The sequence below is a fragment of the Polyodon spathula genome, chromosome 14, assembly GCF_017654505.1.
Source record: "Polyodon spathula isolate WHYD16114869_AA chromosome 14, ASM1765450v1, whole genome shotgun sequence".
In the NCBI taxonomy this organism is placed as follows: Eukaryota; Metazoa; Chordata; class Actinopteri; order Acipenseriformes; family Polyodontidae; genus Polyodon; species Polyodon spathula.
The window spans coordinates 5,222,917-5,247,412 of record NC_054547.1 but is presented as its reverse complement, the minus strand read 5'-3'; the positions used below and the strand labels follow the sequence as shown (position 1 = coordinate 5,247,412).

Below are 24,496 nucleotides of genomic sequence, written 5' to 3'. Positions count from 1 at the left end.
CAGCAGTTTTGTCAAACTACAAAAGGGTTCATTTATTTTCTATACTACCCAGGATCAAACTGGAGAATTGTGGAGAATGAAGCCAGAATCCGAAAGTTTTTGTCATCAGGAAAACAATACTGCAGCCATTCTGGGTCAAAGGCAAATGGTACAGTTATATTCCTCACGTCTCTATTGAAAAATGATGTGTCTGTGTGTTTGGCGATGGAGGCTTATTCCTCCAATATCTGGCCAACTACTCATACAAGACAGATTGCTTCTTAGAATAAATACACATGCCAGAGATCAGCCAAAAATCTCCATCTCTCACAATCCAAAGCAGTAAACATGGTGTGGAAGTAACACTCCTTCAGGATGAAACTAAAAACATTATGGTGTCAAACCCTGGCAAGATACAAATTGCTTGCTTAGTGCTAGTAAAAAACTGGGATCTTAAAAATAGTTATCAGAAGAGATACAGCATGATTTGATCAAAGTTAAGGCAGCTGAGCCTGTAAACAAGCCTTAAAAACAAGCAGTACACAATATTGGGTTATCTGTGTAATGGCTTTTACAGGCCAGATGAAATGGGCACTACACGGATACTGGTTATATGTGGGTAGTTAAACTTCCAGTTATTTCAATTTTAGAGCTGCTAAAAGAAACGTGTTTGTCCTTATTTGATCATTTTTACATGTTCTATCTCTTAAATCTATATGCTTTGAAGTTGAAGTTTGAAGTTTTACTAAAAATCAGCCCACCCCACACTCACATGCTTTCTGAAGAAAGCAGACTTCTGTTACATCTTGTGCCATCTAGGTTCTGCATTTAAAATATGGCTGTACTGTACATTCCAAGGTATATTTTTAGTATGTATCAACTGAACAATTCATGAATACTCATTTGATTTGAACTGGAATTTGGAAAAGTTTTACATTTTGTAATGCATATGAAATATTTAACCCACAAACCAGTAGTATATGTAGTGGCCTGACCAGAACCAGGCAACAACAACAAAAGGCCACCAATCAGCTAAGGGCTCTGCATCTTACTCACACAGCTTGAACAGGGCACACTAGGCCAAGCAGACAATTCCAGTTTAATGGGGGAAAATCCATTTTTGGCTGGAGTTGTCTCAGACATCCAATGGGCCCTATATTCCACTGTGCTTAAGACAACATTATTTGTTTAATGATGCAAAATCACATTTTCTTTACTTATACCCGTCCACATTTTCTTTACTTATACCCGTCCACATTTTCTTTGAAAATTTAAATTGTGTTCACTTTCACAATGCATGTCCCTTTAACTTAAAATGAAAGTGCATCTTCAACACCACTTAAGGGAAAGTAAAAAATCCAGTCCAATATGTTTGCTTGTGAAATGTACTTCCATTTAAAGGCATTATAAATCGACCATTTTTTTTGGTAGAGCAATATCCAGAGCCTAGCTGTTTATTTTTGTTTGTTTGTTTGTTTTTACTTTGGAGCTGTGTGTCTGTGTTTTTTTAGTGGGTATGTTGGTACATTTTAAGAACATAAGAACATAAGAAAGTTTACAAACGAGAGGAGGCCATTCGGCCCATCTTGCTCGTTTGGTTGTTAGTAGCTTATTGATCCCAAAATCTCATCAAGCAGCTTCTTGAAGGATCCCAGGGTGTCAGCTTCAACAACATTACTGGGGAGTTGATTCCAGACCCTCACAATTCTCTGTGTAAAAAAGTGTCTCCTATTTTCTGTTCTGAATGCCCCTTTTTCTAAACTCCATTTGTGACCCCTGGTCCTTGTTTCTTTTTTCAGGCTGAAAAAGTCCCTTGCGTCGACACTGTCAATACCTTTTAGAATTTTGAATGCTTGAATTAGGTCGCCACATAGTCTTCTTTGTTCAAGACTGAACATATTCAATTCTTTTAGCCTGTCTGCATATGACATGCCTTTTAAGCCCGGAATAATTCTGGTCGCTCTTCTTTGCACTCTTTCTAGAGCAGCAATATCTTTTTTATAGCGAGGTGACCAGAACTGCACACAATATTCAAGATGAGGTCTTACAAGTGCATTGTACAGTTTTAACATTACTTCCCTTGATTTAAATTCAACACTTTTCACAATGTATCCGAGTATCTTGTTAGCCTTTTTTATAGCTTCCCCACATTGCCTAGATGAAGACATTTCTGAGTCAACAAAAACTCCTAGGTCTTTTTCATAGATTCCATCTCCAATTTCAATATCTCCCATATAATATCAGTTTAACTGTACTGTAGTACTACCGCCAGGTAAAATTCTGTTTACAATTGATAGTACAAATTAATTCTATTCAACTAAGTGCTCTTTTTCATGAACTAAAAGAAAAATAAAACAAATGACACCATAAACAGTAAACTCTTGCCCGACACATACAACACACAGTACACATCACTCCAGATAAAATGTTATTAAGAGGTTTTTCAAAACACAAAACATTCAACTGTACTGGGAACAGAAAAAAAGACAAAATAAAATTAAAACATTTAAAATACATTATTTTTATATATATATCAAATGTGTTTTTTATAATTTTCTCTTGTATACAGAGTTTACTTAGGAGGACAATCTTTCTTTAAAGAGACAACAAAAAGCAGGTTACAGAATCAGTGCTCAGAAAATACAGCTCTGAATCAGTTCCCAGTGAGGGCAGTGTGATTTACAGGTGAAGGAGCTGGAGGCAGGGTCAGGTCCACAGTGGTGAGGTGCAGAGAGGACAGCAGGAGATGCAATGGAGAAGACAATCAGGTCACAAGTCCTGATGTTGTGTGTGCAGTTGTTCAGTGCTGGGGGTCCTGAACCGGGCTCAGACTCACCTCAGCTCTGTGGCAAGCATCTCCATGACTGCTTCCTTCTCCCCGGCGGAGAGCTGTGTCTTCTGCAGCACGTCACTCAGCTCCTGGAGCTGCCCCATGGTGTCCACCAGCTCCCCCCGCACCTTCATCAGCTGGTCCTCCAGCAGCTGGGTCCTCTGCAGGGAGTTGCGCCGGTCAGCCTCGCTGCGATGAAGCTTCTCCTCCAGGTCTACCACTGCACGGTGAACAAAGGTTCTTCAGTATACAGTATCTGCATCAATGTGTTACAGTACAACATGCAAGCCATAGGACCCTGAGGTCTGAAGAGGGGTTACAAAAGCAGAAAGGTTGCTTAAGTGCAGTATCTGATAAGTATTTTTACTTTTTATTCTAGAAAAATAAATACTTCTCAACCACTATGATAATGTGTAAAAAAAAAAATCTAATTAAAAACAATTTCAAATGATGCATCTGCAAATCCTTCAATCCCAAAATGAAGCCTTATAAACAGTATAATTACACACACCACTGATGGCTAAAATGAAATGTTCCTGTAGAAAGCCTGCCAACAGGCAACCTTACAGTACTGAGGCTGGTAGTAATAGGTAACGTTATTGTACCGAGATCAGACTTCTTCTCCAGCTGTCCCCGTGTTTCTTGCAGGGTACACTCGAGCAGGTCGAGCTGGCTGGCTTTGGTGTTGCTGTCTCTTCTCAGCCTCAGGAGCTCCTTCTCCACCTCCGACAGCTTGTTCCTGCAGTCATCCATCTCCATCTTCATCTGTCTGAACAGCAAAACAGGGACAAGCAGGTTAGACACCACCACGGCACACACACTGCCGGGGATGTTGAGGAGCAGTTCTTTATATAGACAGCATGAAATACCCTTCACAAACCCAGATTTTGTGGAGCGGAGGAGTCATATGACTGCAGATAGCCTAAAGCAGTGTGACATTCCTAATCCTGGCCCCAGAAATATAGCTGTCCAGGCTCTACAGTAATTTTGTTTTTCTTGATAAATAATGCATGCTGTTTGTCTTGATGGTTATCTACAAAGAAGTCATAACCAAAGCCAATATTGTTTTGTACACCAAGAATGTTCAATGTACAAGTTTTATAGTAATGCTAAATAAGATTGTTAATTCAACCATGCTTAATCTTCCAAAGGCACTCCAGCCCATGTTTGATCTTCTGTTGATTTTGCATGTTTGGTTCTCCGTTGCTGAAACTTAACTGTCCTAAGTATACGTAGTTATTGACTTCTTCAAGCTTGATCCCATTGACTTCAATTACCTGTGAAGTGGTATATTTATTGAACAGGACTTGAGTCTTCTTCAGGTTCATTTTCAAACCCACTTTGATGCTAGCCTTGTGTAGTTCTTGTGTTCTTGTTTGTAATTCTTCTGGGCATGTGGCAAATATGAGGATGTTGTCAGCAAATCGTAGGTGATTTAAGTAGGCTCCTTTGATCTGCAGCACCTTATTTTCCCAACCTAGTGTTTTGAAAATGTCTTCTAGGGTGGACGAGAAGAGCTTTGGGGAAACTGTATCTCTTTGACAAACTCCTTTTGTAATCTTGACTTTGTCGCTGATCAAGTCTCTGTATGTTTTCTCAATTCCTTATTTTTCAAAGAGTTTAATACAGATCTTGTGTAAACAGAGTCAAAGGCTTTTTCATAGTCGATGAATCCCAGGCAAAGTGATAGTTTGTACTCATTGCTAGTTTGAATCACTTGCCGTACAACTTGAAGATGATCCGTTGTGCTAAATCTACTCCTGAATCCTGCTTGTTCATTTGATTGTGCCGAGTCAAACTTATCTTGAAGTCTGTTGGTGAGTATCTTGGTAAAATGTTGTAGATTAATCTAAATTAGCTAAACTATAGGTGTGTAGTTCTTGAGGTCCTCTTCATCTCCTTTCTCATGTAAAGTATCACTGATGCGTTGCTCCAGTCATTTGGAACTTTGCTTAACACAATCTATAAAAATATGCAGCAGTATTTCTGTCACTTCTTCACCGCCTTCTTTCATGGTGTTAATGCAGTTTTCTCCGGGTGCCTTTCCTGTCTTCATTTGTTTGACGTCTGGAATTTCTTCCTCGGGTTGCGTTTTTCCCGTCTCGTCTTCGTCCTTTGCTACATTGCTCTTTTCATCTTGATATAATTTTCTGTAAAAGTCTTCAACTCTCTTCAAAATCAGTCCTGTCCTCTTTTTTCATTACTAAAATCAATTTTTCCCCCAATAATCAGTCTTTGTTTTGCTTTCTTCATGCTTCGGTTGTTTTCAATAGTTTTCTCTACCAACGTACATGTGCATGACCATGTATCCTCAGTGATACCTTCTTATTGTCTTACAGAGCTCAGTGTATTCAGTCTTCAGAGCTGCTGTTTGTTTCATTTCCATTTCTTTGTCTCTTGCATGACTTTCTGGTCACATTTTGTACTCTGTGTTCCAGTGATATTTTTTGCCGTTTCTGCAATTACTTGCATCACTTACTCATAGATTGTGTTTATCTCAATTGCTTCATCTTTTTGCAGATCTTGAAAAGCGCTGAATCTACTCTTCAGTTCCAGCTGAAACACCAGGCTGTGTTTCTGGAGCATTTCTACGTTAATTGTGTTGGATTTCGTCATCACGAGCTTCGCTCTCTCCAGTGCTGTGTTTAGGTGTATTTTGCATCTTACAAGTCTGTGGTCACGTCCTGTGTTAAAATTGCTCAATACTGAGACCTCTTGTACGGTGTGCTTCTTGTTAGTGAGTATGCAGTCAATTTAATTCTTCACTCTGTTGGGTCCTCTCCATGTCCATTTCCTGATGGGTTTCTTCTGGAAGAAGGTGTTCATGATGAGTAAGTTAATGTTCTCTGCAAATTCGACTAGTCTGTTGTCCCTCTCGTTCCTGTTGCCTTGTCCAAATTTGCAGACCGAATTCTCGTCTTCTTGCTGGGCTCCTATTTTGGCGTTGAAGTCACAGATGATGAACTTATAGTGGCTCTTCACATTTTTGTGTAGTTCTTGTACTTCTTCATAAAAATCTACGACTTCTTTATCCGAATAGCTTGTTGTTGGTGCAAAAAATTGGATGACCTGAAGTTCATACTCCTTGAAGCTTTCACTATCAGTCTTGCAGACCACTCTGACGCACTGCCAATCTCTACTATGTTATTCTTGATTCTCTTGTGGACAATGAATCCAACGCCTCCTGTTTGTCCATCTGTAGTGCCACGGTAGAAGATGTCCACTCTTGAGTTCTAGTAGTCCTTCGTCTTTTTGCCGTAGCTTGCTTAGTCCTATGATGTTCCAATTGATTCTTCCAAGTTCTTCTTCCAATTCTTGAAGTCTTGCTTCACCTGAAAGAGATCTGCAGTTGTACATGGCCAGTCTCAGTGTTCTGCGGCACCCTAAAATCGTAACCCAGTGATTCTCAGCACCCTCTGCCTTCATGCCTAACCGGCTGCTGCCTTGGTTAGCAGCAATCCAGTCTTTGGGGAATGAGGGCAAAGTTTTTTATTTGTGCTTTCATCATGGGGGGGTTGGCCATAACACCATAACTCACCATGCTGGTTGGCGAGTGCCCCTTCCACTTTGGTCGAGTATCTTACTCAAGCGTTCACAGCACAGTTAAACCTGCCAGAGTCAGGGGGCGCCCTTGTACTTCGTCTTGAGAACCCGCTTACACTCTCCTGCCACTCTGAGGCAGTGGCAGTTGGACTTTAGGAGGGAGATTTTATATATATATATATATATATATATATATATATATATATATATATATATATATATATATATATATATAACCTATATTTTAACATACACTGGTAAGGCCACCACACTGTCCATTCTGCTGTCTCTAGCTCTGAAAATAAGTATTGAGAAATGATGCATTCCTCTGGAAATAAGAGATGCCCAATCAAATGCCCAAAAGCCTAGACAAATATTATCTGCATTTTCCATTTCCCTTTCACTGTATGCCTCCATTCTATTTATAGTCCAGTATTTCCTCCGCAAATTAGTTTCCATAAAAGAAAATGTGTGTCATATTTGTTTGCGTGTATCATTTGTTTTCAATCAGAATATCATTTTACCCCTTGTGGTGGTTTAGAGACTATGCTAGATTGTTCTGCATTATAATACAAATGCCAAACAACTGAAGGAGCCAAGGGCTTGATCTATGTTATCAAACCATTTCTATTTTAAAGAAATGCTTACTGCTTGATATGATTTTTTTTTTTTTTACTTCTATTACCTGTATTAAAAAACATTTTTCTATGGCAAGTTTAATCAAATTCAGGCAAACCGTTCACATACAACCTTCATAAGCGGTTCTATAAAATCCAGAAATTGTGTAAAGCAGTTGAGATAGATCCAAAAAAAATCTCAAGAACAGGTAGTAAAGAATGACCATAGATAACTTTAATCAAAACTAGATTAACAGCTCTCAACAAATATAACATGTGTGTAAATTTCCATTACCCAGATTTTGATTCTATCACAAACCTCTGCCAATGAATGTCCACAACTAGTTAATTACAAATGGGTTACTGGTTTTCTCTGAATGTGTACAAACTAAAAATAGCCTAGCTGTGGGGAATATGAATAACCCACAGGGGATAATGACTGTGGAAAATGTAATTATATCAAAGCAATTAACTATATTTATAAAACAGGGTGTTTGTTATTTATTTACTGTGGTATTCAGTAGTCATGTTCAGAAAAGAAAGATTCCTGGACACATTTATAAGCACAATGCAGTACTGTATTCGTCAAGCTCCAATCACAAGGCATGTAAACAAGACATCTGAAATGCTTAACATTTCACATCAGCATGAACTGGAAGTCATGAGCCTTGTCATGTTTTACAAAATACGTTTTGTTTAGATTTAGGATTCCATACCGAAATCTTGAAGCACCCCCATCAACCACAAACTGAACTCTGACATGTTGGGTCAGAGTTCAATTTAGCTTGCCTTGCTTGTGTAACCTCGCATATACCACAGCGCTGCAGTGCTGGCATCTTTGTAAAAATACTGCCACAGTAGGGTTGTTTTTTCTTGCACAAAAAAAACATCCTAACGCACAGAATCTTTAACATATAGAAGCCGAAAAGTCACATGGTCATAATATAGCATCCATATTAAGGTCACAGGTCTATGTTATAAGCACTGTAACATTTTGAAATGAAAAGCTTAAATTCCTTGAAAGCTGTCATATGCTGGAATTCGGGAAAATTAATCTTTACAGTTCCATGTTATAATTTGATTCTGTAAGCTATAGAGATACATACTTGTCACTTTTTTTAGGATTTTGCAGACATAAGCTTTTTAACACCAAACACTAAAAGCTTATTTTAACACTCGGTCAGCCATAATTAAGGGCTCATAATCTTACTGGAGTCTCTCACTGTAATGGTGTTTAGCACCCTAATATAATCCAGTACAAAAAAACAAAAAACATTGTAACAATACTCAATGGAGAGGACATCACTGGTCAGAGAACTGTCAGTAATGCCCACTGCACTGAACACTGGTCAGGTCATTTTCTCCGCTGTGCCCACAGGCTGATTTGATGAAACACTCTTACTTCATAGCAGAAGAAAGTCAGACCACTTGTCTTTCTTTATCTTCAGACTCCTGACAGACTTTCCAAAGCTTCTCTTCTGTGTTCCTCAGCTCTTCCTTCGCGGGCCTACTTCTGCTTCTGAAGTTCTTGCTCTAATTTGGAGACCTGTCATAAAATAAAAATCAAATCCACCTTTTAGAATACGAGCATTGCAGAATAACATGGCAGCGAGGTAACACTAGCGCCTTCTCTTTAACTGCAACCCCCCACTGTTATATAGGGATTGGGGCAGCTTGATGCAGAGGAAAATGAAATATCGAGCCAAAGCAGAAGTATAATGTAAAAAAGAAGTGCTAGAGCCCCTTTTAGCATTTCTTTTAGCATAGCAAGCATTTCCCAGAAATAATGATCTGCACAATAATGATGACTCTAATTTTGCATTTACAGCTTAGGCTGGTATGTAAGTTAAGCTCATTTCCTTATACTTGCCAAATCTCTGCCTAAACGGATAAAAAAAAAGACAACAAAAAACAAAGTAAAAATAAAATTTGCAGCTGTTTTATTCCGAAGAATGTCTTTTTTTTTAAAATTTGAACTCAATTCCAAAGAAGGATTGTGACTTAGAGGAATTTAGGACAGAATACAATGCTGTCAGAGCACAATATCCTCAAAGAAATAGGACTACCATGTGCACATCTGGCTTGAGGCAAGCACAGCAACTACTTTTTTTTATCTCAAACAAGGGATGTAATTCAAGGAGTTATTGGTAATATCATCTGAATATGCCTTATCTCTACAAGCACAGTCTACACTTAACAGCCAGCAAATGTGTTATTTGAATTTTTGAAAGTTGTGCCTAAACAGAGTACTATACAAAGGCTTGTTTTATACGCATGCCATGTGTTTCATGACATTTTCCTGCAGACGTGGAAAACCATTCCACTCCAGTTAGAGACTGCTCACACCCCTGGCAGGTTTTTACCAGAGGGTTCACAAGACAGCTCATAGCTGATAAACATTTCAGTCACTTTGACCCAATTCCACTAGGAAATCTGAAACCACAGTAAACAGATCCACAGCAGTCGACTCCACCCAAATCAGGTTTTCTAACGGAAAACTGGTTCATTCCAAAGGATTTTTAAATTTCTTTAAACTGATTTCACATAGATGGGATTGTTCTTATGAAGCCTAAATAACCAAAAGCTTGACATTTATCCAGTGAAATTTACACTGCAGTCAAATTACTCCTGTAATGGGCAATGTGCCCCTTCAAGGCCTTATAGTAACCTTGACAAGGGCTTGTTACTATTACTTTTATAACCAAAAATGTTGAAAAGGCCACTTGTAAGTATTAAGCAATCTGGCCAGCTGGTCTAAGCAGCTCCACATGGCTCACTTGTTGACTCCCGTGGGTACCTGTCTCTCGAGCTCCGCCGCCTGCCTGTCCTCCAGCTCTCCGATCTGGCAGCTCCCCTACTGTAACATCTGCAGCTGCTGCTGGAGGGTCTGCTGCAGGAGCACGTTCTGTCAGCTGGTCTCCTGCAGGGTCAGCATGCTGCACTTCATCTCTTTCTGCAGGAGATGAACCTGAAGAACACGCACACACTCAACAACAAGCAAGCATTCCATGGGCTACTGGTTGGCACTTTGAACAGCAAACAGATTCAAATGCAAACTTCTGCTGCTCCGATATCACAAGCCTTTCAGCTAAATTCAGTAAACTCACATGCCTACAGAAAAAAGTTAGAAAGTTAGTTAGAGTCCACAACAGCAGTGATTGCAACAGAAAGCTGGTTAGAGACAACCATTGATGGTATTTTTATTATAATATTTTTTTTTTTTTTTTTTATTAAAATTAATGATGAAAAACAAACCTGCAAAATTTTCTTAGGTAGGTTTTCTTTTTTTCTTTTTTTTTTGCATACATGTGTGTTTGAGTGTTCCTGTCTGTCTGGGGGTCGTTCGTTCAAAGTTCATGAATGGTTTCACACAGACTAGTGATTAACATCTTACAAAAAAAAAAAAAAAAAAAAAAACAGAAATAGATCTAGGCTTGTGTCACACAAGTTGGTTAACAGAAGTCTTTCACTTTATGCAAGTCCTGAACTAAACGCAGTGTTGTGAGTACTAAACCCTGCATCTAGTACACAGAACGTGTTAACGAGAAGCTGGTTCACCTCTTCAGACTTTTTCTGTAGCTGCATCTCAAAATGCTCTTTGTGGTCTTCCACTTCCCGCAGGTAGAACTTTAACTCATCTTTGCAAGCTGACAGTGCTGCCTCAAGGTACCTAATCTATAGAGATTCAGAAAGATAAAACACCATGGTCACTTTTTAAAAGAAAAGAAGCTTGATTTTTGTACATACAACACATTTACTCTACTGGCATGTCTAGAAATACTGAAACTTTGTGAAAAATGTGCAGTCCTTTAGGTGTACTTTTTAAATGAAACACACCTTCTCTGCCGCTTGTTCAGCTTGTTCTGGAAATCCCGGAATGCTTCGTATTTCCTTTTATTTTTTATTTCCAGCTCCTGTCAACACATAGCAAATTCTTACCAATACATAAATCAAAACAGCCATGGTCATGTTACCATCCATGGTACCCAACATTTTCCAACACACTGTTTTAAAGTTATTAAACACGAGAGACTGAGGAAGCTTTGGCACGTTATAACATTTTTCCTTTTGTTACTCATGGCTGCAGCCCAAAATCTGAAAAATACCTGTTAAATTATCTCGTATGTTACTTTTTTTTTTCTGAAACAATCAGGCCAACTGAAATAATACACATTATTGGGAGAGGCTTATTTATAGATAATGTGATAAAACATTAAATCCATAAAAAAAATTAAAAAAAAACACACACACACACACAACTAAACTGTAATCATTTTTTTTAAATTAAAGCTATTTAGAAAAATCAAAAGAAACTTAATAAATTCAATGACAATCAAAAGACTTATAGTTTCTGTATTGATATGAATCGCATTTGTCCATTGCTGCCATCTAGATTAGGACCATGGTATGACAAACAGAGGTAACTTATCTGAACTCAAACTAAACACATTTCTGTATTACTTGAAGATGGAAAGGCCTTACATGAAGATGCATTACACTAAGTAGCATGTCAGCTATTAAAATGTGCTTCTCTAGAAGAAATGTGAAATGTCAGTATGACAATGTGTTACCCCTATGAGTCAGGAAGGGGTACATTTTGATCCCTTTATCATGTGTGCATGACAGAATGCAGTAGAGGGATATTTTATTCATCCCTGTATTCCCTGCAAGCACAAATTCTGGAAAGATTATTCTACTTTTGGCAGCAGGTAATGGAACATTGGGAACTTTAGATATGCAAAAATCCAGTCAATTCAAAAGAAAAATAACCAACTCTCTTTTCCACTTGCAATTTTGCACATTACAGGATGTACTGACTCCTTGGGCTCTATTTGAAAGTATAAAAGTAGCGAGAAGCAACTGAAAACATGTAACTGCTCCTATTTTAATTTGTGCATTTATAGTCCATTGGGTGTCAAATTGCTAACTATTCTGTAATTGCTGAAATGATAAATGTTCGACCCTGAAATACCTACAAAAGATTTTTGGAGAGAGTGCAGCACCATGCTAAATGTTATTAATTTACTACCAAATGCAAAGCAACTATGTGTGACACACTACACCCACGAAAAAGCGGACCAGTTCAATAGTGCCAGGTCCTGGCAGCCAGACCCTTGCCAGCCCAGCCCAGCCCAGCCCACCTGTTGAGTATGTGCCAGCGCTGATTCCAGGGACCCTACTCTTTGGTACTTGGCCTGGTTGTTCTGCTGCAGAATGGACAGCATTCTCACCTGCTCTTTCAGTTTCAGCTGCTTCTGCTTAACATCACTCTGGAGCTAGTGAGAACACCCCATGCAAACAAATGCAAAGAATGTCTCTGTCTTCAGAGAACAAAAATCAAGCAGGAGTGTAAACTTATTATATTTAATTATATTTAATTATATTTACAGGGTCACAAGCAGCACTACTAAAGTACTCATGAGAGGGTAAACTATATGATCACTAATGGATTTATAAGCATATAAACCATTTACATGCCAATCCTGTGAATCAGTATTTTGATATAATAATAACTATTAGTGATGGATATAACTATTAGTGTTACCGATTAAAACAAAATAATAAAAAGTTTACACATTCAATCTTGCCCTCCAGTTCTTTTTGGGCATTTTCACATGCCAACAGAATATCCTTCTGTTCTTTTTTAAAAGTCCTTTTCAAGCTTTGAATTTGGTTATTGTTTTCCTATGAAAACAGAAAATAAAAGAGAATTTGTTAGTGATATATTATATAGTCCAAATAATGGCCACAGTTAGGTACATAAAGGTTAAATAAAATCTTATAGCTGTTTGTCACAGTGGCAGCATAACACACATTGCAACAAATAGACAAAGTTTGCAACTGCAGTTTGGAGTTTGGCAACTGGAGATTTTTACTTAGCAAACAGTGGCACCAGGTGGCTTGATGAAAACGTGGCAAACGTTTCAAAGGGAAAAAATAACTACAAGGCCAAATTTCTTCCTTCAATCTGAAATTCAAGATTTAAACTATTTAACTTTTTTTTTTATTTCTTATTTGTGCAACTGACCTTTGAAACATGTAAGAATTACTAAAGCAAATCAAGACTGTGACAGAAAGCGAATGAGCCAACAATCTCCCTCCCGACCTGTGAGGGTGCTCTATAAGAGGAACAGTGTGCCCCGGACTGGATGTTTTTTTCAGTTCATTCCAGGGTCAGTCAGAAGTCAGCCATCCAAAAAGGGGTCGAGTTGTTGTTTGTTTTATTATTTGGTACTTTTTAAAGGCCTTTAAGGAGAGGATAGTGCCAAAATGATAATTAAATCCTGGAATATGTTTAATTTCAGCAACATATCCTGTATAAACATCTTTCAACATCACAGTACAATACAGTTCACATTTCTTAGTATACCGGAGGTCCTGAACCAGTGCTTTTGTTTGTTCACTACTGTTGCCCAGGCTTGAAGACAGGGAGTGGTTTGAACTGCTGGGTTTTGCATTTACTGTTCCAACTTCCACCTTTAAAAACAAAGAAAACATTAAGGGACAACCACATTCAAACATTATAAAACACTTCAAACACATGAAATCGAAATACAGTAAAGGTTTTTCAAATCAACATTTTTAAAATGATCCTGATCGGAACACGTCTATATCTGCTAAAGGCCAATTGTGTTATGGTTGCACAGTAAACTAGTGTCATCCACACTGAGGCCAGCAGCAAAGCAATCATAAGGAAAGACTACCAGATGTATAAGTCATATCCTTTAAAAAACAAATTAAAACAAAAAACAGATTAAAACATATTTTTGTCACATAATTATGCAGAAGTACTGAATACTGTATGCAATAACTAAAACTTCACTTAATTGCATGGCTACAGAACGCTAACAATCTGCAGCCTTTGAAATCAGCAGCTACCTCTCTGTTATTTAACTGTGACAAGATGGACTCCAGGCTGACCAGTTCAGACTGCGTCTCTTCAATTTCTCTCTGGCACGCAACCAGTCTCTCACTATGCTGAGTCGTGAGAGTTCTCAGTTCCTGGTTTTCCCTCTTCAAGGAGCCCTTTTCTTCGAGAATCCTATCCTTAGCTGTCAACTCTGATTCTAGTTTAGAAATCTTCTGGTTGGATTCAGTCAGGGCAGATAACAGCTCCGTCTTTTCAGCCTCCACATTACTAAACGTTACTTGATCTTCTTCAGTTTTTCTGAAAATATGTCTTTGTTTTGTTGAAAAGCTACAGTCAGTTTTTCTGTGTTAATCAGGGCTTCATTCCTTTGTTGTTCAGCTCTGAGAAATAAATAAATACATCTGTCTATAGGAGATTGGTGACTTCCTCTAAATATGATGAATCGCAGTCTGTTCATTAATTCAATTATTTAAGAATGACCAATGAAATGTCACCAAACTGTTATTGATACCAGAATGTCACCTAGTGTGGAGTATATTTGGTTATAGAACATGATAATTAAACAGTTATAAATGCCAACTTCACCAAAATAAATTTCAAATAATAATCCATGTATTGAGCTATGGCTTGCAAAACATAAACTCAAGTCTTTGTTTACCCTAATTCTATAAATGGTAGCTAGACAGATGATGCAAAAAATAAACTCTAACTAAAAACTAAAACTAAAAAAAACATACCTGTTCCCCAGTCTAGAATTCTCAGAGAATTCAGTATTCACTCTCCTCAATTCCTCCTTCATCTTCTCCATTGCTCTCTCCATGGTCTTCACAGTCTGATGACTCTCTTCCAGCTTCTCTTCTGCATCTGTGGTAACGAAACAGAAAAAAATAAGTTTTTTTAAAACCGTAAAACTTTCAATGGATCCACATGGCATAGGCAATCGTATGGCAAGCTTCCCCAAATAGAACCACCTTCCACAGGCATAGAGGAGATCAGTCTTCATGCCCCTCCCAGTTTTAGATACTGCCAGTCTACCGATGAAAGGAGGAGTAGTCATGAATTCCCTAATCCCCCACAATGACAAAGAACAGTTATTACACTGAACTTTTTAATAAATGTGCAGCAGGAGATGCTTGCCTTAGTGCATTCCAATGATCTGATCTTCCAACTCTGGCACACTGACAACTTTAGATATAAGGGTTAACTCCAGGAGCAGAATCTGTCTTTGGTGATTCATTTAAGATCTGTGAAAGTGGCAGGAATGGGCATCCTTATTTAATCACAGGACAAGGCACACGGGCTGGTTCTGTGTACAACAGTTGTATTTATTTGCCTAAAAAAGGCATCTAATTACATATACATCTAAGTCCAAGATGTACCGTTCATCAAGATTATCAATTGTAAACTATTTCCCAAGGTCATGCAATTGTGGCAATGCACCTGGCAATTGGTTCTTACTTTGAAACTGGCTTTGGCTGCAGCACTGTTCGAAGGCCTCTTGTGTTCAGCCATTCTGCAGCTCCTTGTGTTGTGTTGGCTTCTTGATAAAGATTCTGCTTCATATATATATATATATATATATATATATATATATATATATATATATATATAGGGGTGTGTGTGTGTGTGTGTGTGTGAGAGAGAGAGAGAGAGAGAGAATGAGAGAACGAGAGAACTTACTTTGATTTGTCTAAGTTCTGCAGGCTCTTTTCTGTGCTCTTCAGTCGTTCTTTATTAGCCACCACATTTGCTGTCAGGTTTTCTTCCCTGTTGTGGAACATTTATAACGCACTCTGCCAAGCAGTGATGCCCTGTATTTTATGAAAGAAATTACAATTAGGTCATTAAAAGTTTTAGAAAAATAAAACTTCATGCAAAATAGTAGGGGTTGCAATAAACCAGGGAGAGAAATCAGATAAATTTAATTGTACAGTTGTGTCGTAGATCAACACCTGGGTTCGACAGAACCGATGCCTTTTCTCTATTGTGTAGATCTCGTTTCGGGTTCTGTCATATTAAAATTGCCATACCAAACAACGAAAGCAGGGTACATATTATTGACATATTTCATTTTCCTAGAGCTAATACAGACATAATCCTGCTTACTTTCTAGTGCACATACTGTAAGATTATTATTATTATTATTATTATTCGAGTTACAGTTACCAGTCTCGGCTTAAGTAATGTTAAACTAAGGCAGTGTAGTGTCTTTCACTTTGATATTACTATATAGAGAGATTTGTTTTGGGAGTTAATCGAGATTTGAGCATTTGATAGCGGTTATTAGATTAAACTTTGATAAAAAAAAAAAAAAAAAAAAAAAAAATTAAAATTTAAAATTAAAAAAAATAAAAAAATCACTAGCTTTCAAGACCTAGAAAGTCTCCTCGTCTGCACATTTTGCTAGTAAGTTCTTCAGTTTTGTATCAAATTTGTATCAAATCCTACTTGCCTTTCATTTTTAATTAACTTGGTTAGCACTCCTGGTGTAACGATCATGGGCTGAATCTACAGTAATACTAGGGTGTAGTGGGGATCCGAGTATTTTTAACAATGTTTGTTATTCTTACGCCAATACAATTGTGTTGATTTTTTCCCACAGAATAAATTTACCTTAATCTAAAATGTGCCTCTTCTTATTAGACAGACATTAAATTGTAGTAGAAGGTAATGATAGACATTAGATGGACATTTCATTAAACACAGCAGTACAAAAAAAAAAAAAAAAAGTTTTGTTCTTTTTTAGAGGTTTTATTCTTTGGCCGAAGAAGCCTGTTCAAAGCCAGCAGAAAACAAAAAAACAGTTAAAGTCCAACACTGGCAAAACAGAAAAAAAGCTTCATTACCTGTATATTAAAAAAAAAAAAAAATCCTTGATACTATTGATTTAAAAAAACAAGAAGAGACAGAGGTATCAATGTCAAGGTAAAAGACTGTAGCCTCAAATGTACTCTTCAAAAACACTGCACTTAATACAACACATTACATTTAAAAGGCTACTGAAAGTACATGAGAACATTAAACAATATATACAGGGCATGAGATTGGCAAAGTTTCTACAAGCATTATATTGTTGAGAAAATAAGTTTCAAACCAGCACTGTGCTGCTTTGTTGTCGACACATTTGTCCACTATTCATCAAAATGCAGTCCATATCATTTCCAAAAAGGTTTAAAAAAATATGTACAATAAACGTTTCTGATGACATCCTGAGAGGTAAACTGTCTGTGTATGTACCAGTTCTAAATGCAAATTTGCAACAAATAGCACCAGAAATTAGAGCTCGAGTCAAAATGTAACTAAAAACTGCAAACTCGTCCGGAAGTAGTTATGGCAAAACCATTTAACTTGAAAATTGCTCTAGTCTTATGTTTCTTCAACACTTTCAATTGCATAGGAAACAAATTACTAAAATACAAACCAGCAAGAAAATATGTTAAGACATTTACTGCTAGTCACATAAAAGATTTACATTTAAGAGGTTTACATATGCAAAGCTATATCACACTTCACATTGGACAATAGCAATAACATGGTACTTTGCCTGTGTAACTTGTGTTTGACATTTGTTACGAATTAAAACTGCATTACAATTGAGCAAAATCAATTTATCAAACTGTTTACAAAAAGGATGATCAAAATGTTTTGTCTGGGAAAAAAAATGACTTTGCAGTTTAAAATATTCCTGTTAATCAAGATTCCCAATAATTTATTAATGTAACAGATATAACCTTCACATTTCAGAAGAATCAAGAAATACATGTAATACAATACATGAAATGCGTAAAATATTTTGTGGTGTCAAAACACTTGTCCGATAACATCTGCTGAATTATAATTTTATCCAAATCACAAAACCAATTTAATTTATTTTTTTTACCTTCATTTATTTTAATCAGCTTTTAAAGAAAGGGCAAATCTACATGGATTTGTATATGTGAAAAGTTCACTCTTATTTTTGGATCCTCTTTTTATATTTATACCAACAGCCAAAGTAAAATTGGGTAAAGCAATACTGCTCATTTAGTAAAAGAATCAGATTGTACAACATAAAACCTAGCTAGACTTCACAGGATACTGAAATTCAGCTGCGGTTAATATATAGGTGAACATGTAGTGCACGACTGGTCTTGAATAAACTGACCGGCAGACTGTGATATCCATATATATATATATATATATATATATATATATATATATATATATATATATATATATATATATATATTAAAAAAAAGTCACATTATTAATTCCTTCTCAGCCACATAACATGCCTCTACAGAATGAATATCTGCAGTGAACATAATGCGACTCCAAGCTCACGATGCAGTAACTCCCTCCCATTCCACAAGATACTGCACTTTCCCATCGAGAGTTACACGACGAGCCAAAACACGGTATTTTTCCCCACAAGCCATTCTTCCAGCAGCACCAAAATAATTAGTGATGGAATTCTTCAGGTGATTTAGCTGCACCTCCTGATCTAAATTGCTAACAAGGTCGGTGTCTAATCCTGAGAACTGACAGTCGTCCTTGGGTTCTTCTTCTCCATCGATCTCTGGGTTTGAAGTCTGGAGTGTCCTTCGAGGTCGCCGTCCTCGCCTCCTCCCTCTTCTCAGAGGGGGGCGAGCGATGGGCCACAGTCTGCCTGCACGGGTTCTCCTGCTGGAGCTAAAATAACTAAAACAAAAATACAGCCAATTAGCATACAACTGCATGGAAGCAAAGAAAGGAAACATATTCAATCCAAGTGCTGACTGCACCATAAAGTTGCTTAGTTTAGTGAGTTACCTTGACTGTCTTGAAATGCTTGTTGAGGTAGTTTCAGTGGTGCTTGCAGCACCAGTCGATTCCACATCCGAGGTACTCGAGGACTGTGCAGATTTATCACTCCTAATTATGAAAACATAACGTCTGCCAATGTTAGCAAATAACTTTTTATTATTACTACTACTACTAACAACAACAACAACAACAACAACCACCTTTTTAAAGAAAGCAGATCCAAGGAATTGTTTTCAAAGACCGGTGGTTCGTCCAGATCCTAGCATTAAAAAAAAAAAAGACAAGAAACTTGAGCACGAGATCTCGCTGGCAAGTTTCAAATGCTATTCTACATGCATACAAACAAGTCCCACTTACAGGGTTTTTATACTAACCTGGGTTGAGAGCTCTGAGGACCGTCTCAGTTTTGCAAGCGTTTCATGTGAATGACCTACATACTTTCTTTTTCTTCCTACTCCATTTGTTACTTCACTGGTAAAAATAAATAAATAAAAACAAATTAAGGTTGTATTTAAACCTTAAAGAACATTTATTTAATCATTCATGTTTTCATTGTCCAAAGCTTATTATACACAAAAAAATAACAAAGGATTAAAAAAATATATAAAAAGAACTTTACCGAAGTAACGTCTTAATCTTGATGATTGGCAGACATGCATTTGCATGCATGTTTTTGAAATGCACTAGCATTAGAACATTTGTTTTACCTGCTGTCTGGTAGAGGCTTTGTAGACTTTCTGCCCTTGATTTTGATTTCATGGGAGGCTCTCTCTGGCTCTTGTGCTGTTTTCGAGTCTGTATTCTGAGGAGCAGGAGGAAAACGAATTCTCAGCCCAAACAAATGTTTCTTTTTCTTTATTTCTTTCCCAGACATAAACCTTAAAAAGATTAAAATTGACATGTTAACACTGTACAAATAAAGACCATCACTTTTTAGATAAAAAAAAAATAATAATCTTTCCAATCACCTTAGCGCAATCAAGAAGTACAAAATGTAATTGTTGACACTTACATGGTTTTGTTTTTATTTAGTGCTTCTAGAATATTATCGTATCTGTCACATTTTGGAGTGTCTCCAAGCTGGAGATAAAAATAAAATTATAAATCAGCTTTACAGTGTTCATAGTACACATAACTCCAAAAATTATCAAATAGAAACAAGATTTAAGATCATTAATCTGAACACATTACAGGTACTTATGACTGCTCAAAGACCACATGCATTAATATACCAGGAGAATGTGTATGAACCCTCGATTGTGATTAAAAAACTATAGCAATGTGCAGTATTGTGTCCAAATCCAACTGCAATATTCCCTACATTAAATAAACCCAATTACACCACACCCATAAATCCTTGGAAACCATTATTAAAGTACATGGTTCTGTTATATGAACTGAAGGAAACAACTGAATAAGCTTATTATTAACCCTTTTACTCCCATCTGCATATCACATACTGTACAACTTATGGTTTAATATTTTGCAATCACTGTAGCATATTGTGTTTACAACACAACTAACATTTTCATATAAGTTATACATTGCACGTTGCTGGATAGAGCTTTAAATTGTGTTTGTTGCAAGGAACAGGAGTTATTTAAAAACAGAAGCTTTTCTTTATACTAAAATACTGTGTTTTAGAAACTTACATCAGAAAGTTGTAGTCTGTCCCAGTTGTCATTAATGTATGCCATCAGCTCCAGCTCTGAATCAAAGTATTTTTTCTTGTGAATAACACTTAGATTGTAAAGGCTCAGGTGTGCTATATCTACCCTGTAAATATCAAACAAAATTAATACTCACAGAAAGTTAGGTTGTTCATTGAAATTTTGAAAATCTTACCTTAAAGCACAACAAATATATTACTTACCATCGTAAGGGTAGGCGTGTGAGGTACTCTGGTCCAGAATTGCAAACAGAACAAATAAATACATAGAACCTAAAAAGTAAAAAACACAGACAAGAATGTTTAAAAAACATGCAACTAATTATTATTTATATAGATAGACAGGAGATCTAAAAAAATAACCTGTATAATAAAATGTGGACCATCTTACCTGTCTCCATAAAGCATTGGCTTTTGGAAACACTGTATGCAGGCCTCATGAAACCACTGTCTACATTTACTGCACTGCAGCATCTTCAGGTACCAGCTGTGAAAAGAGCATCAACAATCCTCAGCCAGCCACATATTTACATGCTGTAATATTATAAAACCTTATAAAATGATACTCACTCTCCAGGTCCCCCACAATAGCAATAACATTGCTGGATATTAGTTTTATGGCCCTCATCCCACACCAGGTCCTCCAACGTGTATGGCAACGCCTGCTTCATGACTTGAAGAGCTTTGGCATTCGGTCCTTTCTTAAGAGCGCCGCCTCTCTACAAGTTAAAAAAAAAAAAATGCATTGTGCTCAAGGTTTCTGAAAAATATCTAATTATTAGTCAGAAACTTATGTTCTCACTAAAGCCATGGCTTTTGTGAACATTGCTGAAAACGGTTCTAGAAGACAGTTCTACAATTTCCTCAAATAACTGCATTTCACCTTGGTCGTCGTTGCAAAAACACACTGGCGACAAAGCCACTTCTCATCCAATCCAATCACGCTGGAATCAATGTTTGGTGCATGGCACGCCTGGTGATATCCTGCAGACAAAGAATGTGTTTTAAATGGAATAAAACAATTTAGATAACTCTCAAGCTTCACACTGGAAAATATGCTGGGTCCCATGACCTGTAGCACATGAAGTAACATAAGGTAAGGAAATTAAATTTGGCGTTAAATTGTTGCAAAATCTAATTATACAAGAAAACAAATGCAAACCAATGACAGTCCTGTCATAACACTATGCTAATGAGGCAATACTTAAATGACCATTACATGTTTGCAGCTAAGCGTAGGAATGTGTCTCATTTACCATAGACAAAACCAATTAATGAAATTTACCTTGGCCACACTTATCACAGATAACAATCTCATTTGGTGCTTCTGAGTTTTCCTCCTGGCATATTGTGCAGACCATCTCCCCACCACCACTTGCTCCTGAAATGGTAGAAAGCTATATTACTATTAAAAAGGAGAAAAAAAACAAGAAACAAGAAAAATAAAAACAGCACCTGGTGAAAACATAACACAAAAATGAATTTAATTTAAAACACACAATCAGTATAATTCATCACAGTTCTGCGCTTTTAAAATATAGGAAAGTAAGGGTGAATTAGTATCAAAATCAACTGATGCGGTGGCTCAGTGTAAAATCCTAAACTAAAGACACTAACAATTCTGAAGGATGACAGTGATTAACATCCATTATCTCCAATACAGTAAAAAATGATTTTTTAAATATATTTTATATATCACACAATTTTTAAAAAATGAACAAGGAGGCACAAGTTACAGTAAATTCTGCAATAGCGTACAAACATCAACACTAACACAGATTTTAAAATACCTTCCCTAATCAAGTCACCGGATGGCTTGTACAGCCTAAAGTTCGCATATGGCCAGAAGGAGAACCAGAAGTCTGTCAACTGCTCAAAATCAAATTCAACATAACTAGCATGAGCAGGATTGGAAAAGACTGAACAGAGTAAGAAAATAAAACCCAGAGAGTAAAATAAATAAATAAAAAGCAACAAAAAAGTATAAAGCAATGCCAAGTCTGTTTTATTCCAGTGACCCCAATGTTTATAGGAATTTATTAAACCATAACAATTTACAGCAACCTTGGACCACTTACTGGTGATGTTCTTCCTTTAAGAAAAAAAGTTAATTGAAAAACATAAATTAATGACTTAGTTTGCATGGAAAATATAGGTCCATCCTACAAGACATAGCCACATCAATGTTGATATCAAACCTAAAGAAATATCTAATCTTATCATTGCTTCACAAATGTATGAAAACAAAATACAAGACAAGCAGTACATCTAGTAAGTTTAAATGCAAGAATTATACCCACTGCAATCCAACAAAGTCACTTACCAGTTTGTATGTCCTTCCAGAGAACCCAGGATTTCGAACTGTCTTCAAAGACAACAAAGCAGCTGTGTTTATGTTTGTTTATCTGGAAAACCAATCAAATTGGAATGTAGTTTATTAGAGAAGAATAAAAACTTAATTACATGATAGCCTTGCATTATATTATGAGGACATCACTAATCAGCTTATGTGATACATGTGGCATATTCAAGATATATTATAATGTTGATCAAACGTTCTTCCACACTGAAATATTGTGATGTTAAAACACAGAGAAAAAAATAAAATACGAGTTGTCCAAATTACCTTTGTGATAGTCCCGAGATAAAACAAGCCATCTGACCATCGGGCTAGGACATCCTGGCCTTCTTCAAATTTCCTCGCAAGCTTTTTTGTTTTCTGTCCATCCTTGAATGGCAGTTTAGCCAAGGACACGGGTGTCTTATGGGTTCTGTGGGAATGCGTTTTTTTGTGGACAGATAAATTCCCCACTCCCGTAGCGTCTCTGTTTAACAGAAAATACATGACTTTTACCAATGGACATTCACCCAAATTCTGCTTGTTTATGGGCAAAGTCACCTTGGTTGCAGTGCTGTTTTGGAGCCATGCTTAATTAAAGCGCTAAGGCATTGGGGTGTAAAACAATATATAAAATGTAAAAAACACCTAATACACACGTTACAAAATGCTGTCTCTGGGAATCACCCCAGTACATCGATGTGCAACGACTAAAATTGCCCAGCTGCGAGCTACTGTTAAATTACAGTATTCCAGTGCAAAGATGATGCATCAGAAAATGTTATTATTAGCAGGAAAGCTACTGTGTATTGTTTTCTTCTTTGTAAATGGCAAATACCGTATTTATAAATAATCTATTACTACAAAAAAAAAACCACACAATGATATGCATTTGTTTATGTTCATGGAGCGAAATACAACCGTACTGTATCTAGCCAATTAAAACATATGGCTAACTTGCTATACTAAATATATTTAAACTTTTAAGCTTATTTTTTTCTCTTCACAAACATAAACATCCCACAAATACAGTACAGTACGTCCGGCTCGAGGAGGAGTAGCGTACGTACGTACCCCTTCTCTTTGTTATACGAACAATAACACAATCCTTACCGAACAAACAAAAAACATCAACATCGAGAATCATAGGGGGTACCTATTTAACAAAAACGATAACATATCCAAGATTATGTAAAATGATAGGTTTTATTGACTAGCCTCATTTTGTGATGAATATCCGTTACATAAAAACAACTCCCAGTAGAATCACTATATATTTTACCTCATTCGGTCTCTACAGCCTGACAAACCGCTTCATACAGTAAAATGTTCTATCTCTACAAAGACTTGCGTCTTCCTCCTCATAAACGTCCTTCTGTTGCAAATGACCAGAAGTTTCCTCCCAGTCTAATTTCCAAAGTGCTAGAAAATTACAAACTGATCCCTCTCCCCCAATACATTCGCCATTTTGGTTTCCCGCTGAGATCGATTGCATTCTGGGAAATATCCGAACACAGGCGATATCTTTCCACCAGCTAGATTGGATCATTAGGTTGTCGCAGTGAGAAATAAAACGGGGGACTTCCGTGCAAAGTTCAATTGCTTGCTTGAATATTACGAGAAAGAAAAAAGGGAACGGTATTTGTTTTATTATTTAATTAAGCTAATTGTTTTTTTTTTAAACAGGTTTATCTGCCCCATTTTAATTTTGTTAGATACCATAATTTAACCAGTCACAATAATATTTTTTCTTTGTCTCTCGCGTCGACATATCTAAAGACTCGTGGATATTTTTTTTTGTTTTGTTTTGTTTTTTAAATGATCGATCGTTGTTTTGTATAATCTTGAAGAATGAGTTGTGCTG

The 24,496-nt window shown here is 36.8% G+C and overlaps 2 protein-coding genes across 2 annotated transcripts; both read right to left on the bottom strand.

Moving 5' to 3' along the window:
• Positions 1 to 2,526: 2,526 nt before the first annotated feature.
• si:ch73-389b16.1 (coiled-coil domain-containing protein 18) lies at positions 2,527 to 3,724 on the bottom strand. Its single transcript, XM_041270516.1, has 2 exons — positions 3,415 to 3,724; positions 2,527 to 3,029 (listed from the first exon to the last, which is right to left on the bottom strand). Exons 1-2 carry the CDS (start codon positions 3,572 to 3,574, stop codon positions 2,812 to 2,814), a joined length of 378 nt encoding a protein of 125 aa, XP_041126450.1. The 5' UTR covers positions 3,575 to 3,724; the 3' UTR covers positions 2,527 to 2,811.
• Positions 3,725 to 18,031: 14,307 nt separating this feature from the next.
• On the bottom strand, positions 18,032 to 24,105 carry LOC121326883 (metal-response element-binding transcription factor 2-like). Its single transcript, XM_041270502.1, has 15 exons — positions 23,915 to 24,105; positions 22,921 to 23,119; positions 22,618 to 22,699; positions 21,580 to 21,675; positions 21,178 to 21,278; positions 20,865 to 21,013; positions 20,686 to 20,781; positions 20,499 to 20,567; positions 20,278 to 20,401; positions 19,638 to 19,705; positions 19,333 to 19,503; positions 19,000 to 19,096; positions 18,826 to 18,884; positions 18,632 to 18,733; positions 18,032 to 18,520 (listed from the first exon to the last, which is right to left on the bottom strand). The coding sequence occupies exons 1-15, from the start codon at positions 23,917 to 23,919 to the stop codon at positions 18,160 to 18,162; spliced, it is 1,779 nt and encodes a 592-aa protein (XP_041126436.1). The 5' UTR covers positions 23,920 to 24,105; the 3' UTR covers positions 18,032 to 18,159.
• Positions 24,106 to 24,496: the final 391 nt, after the last annotated feature.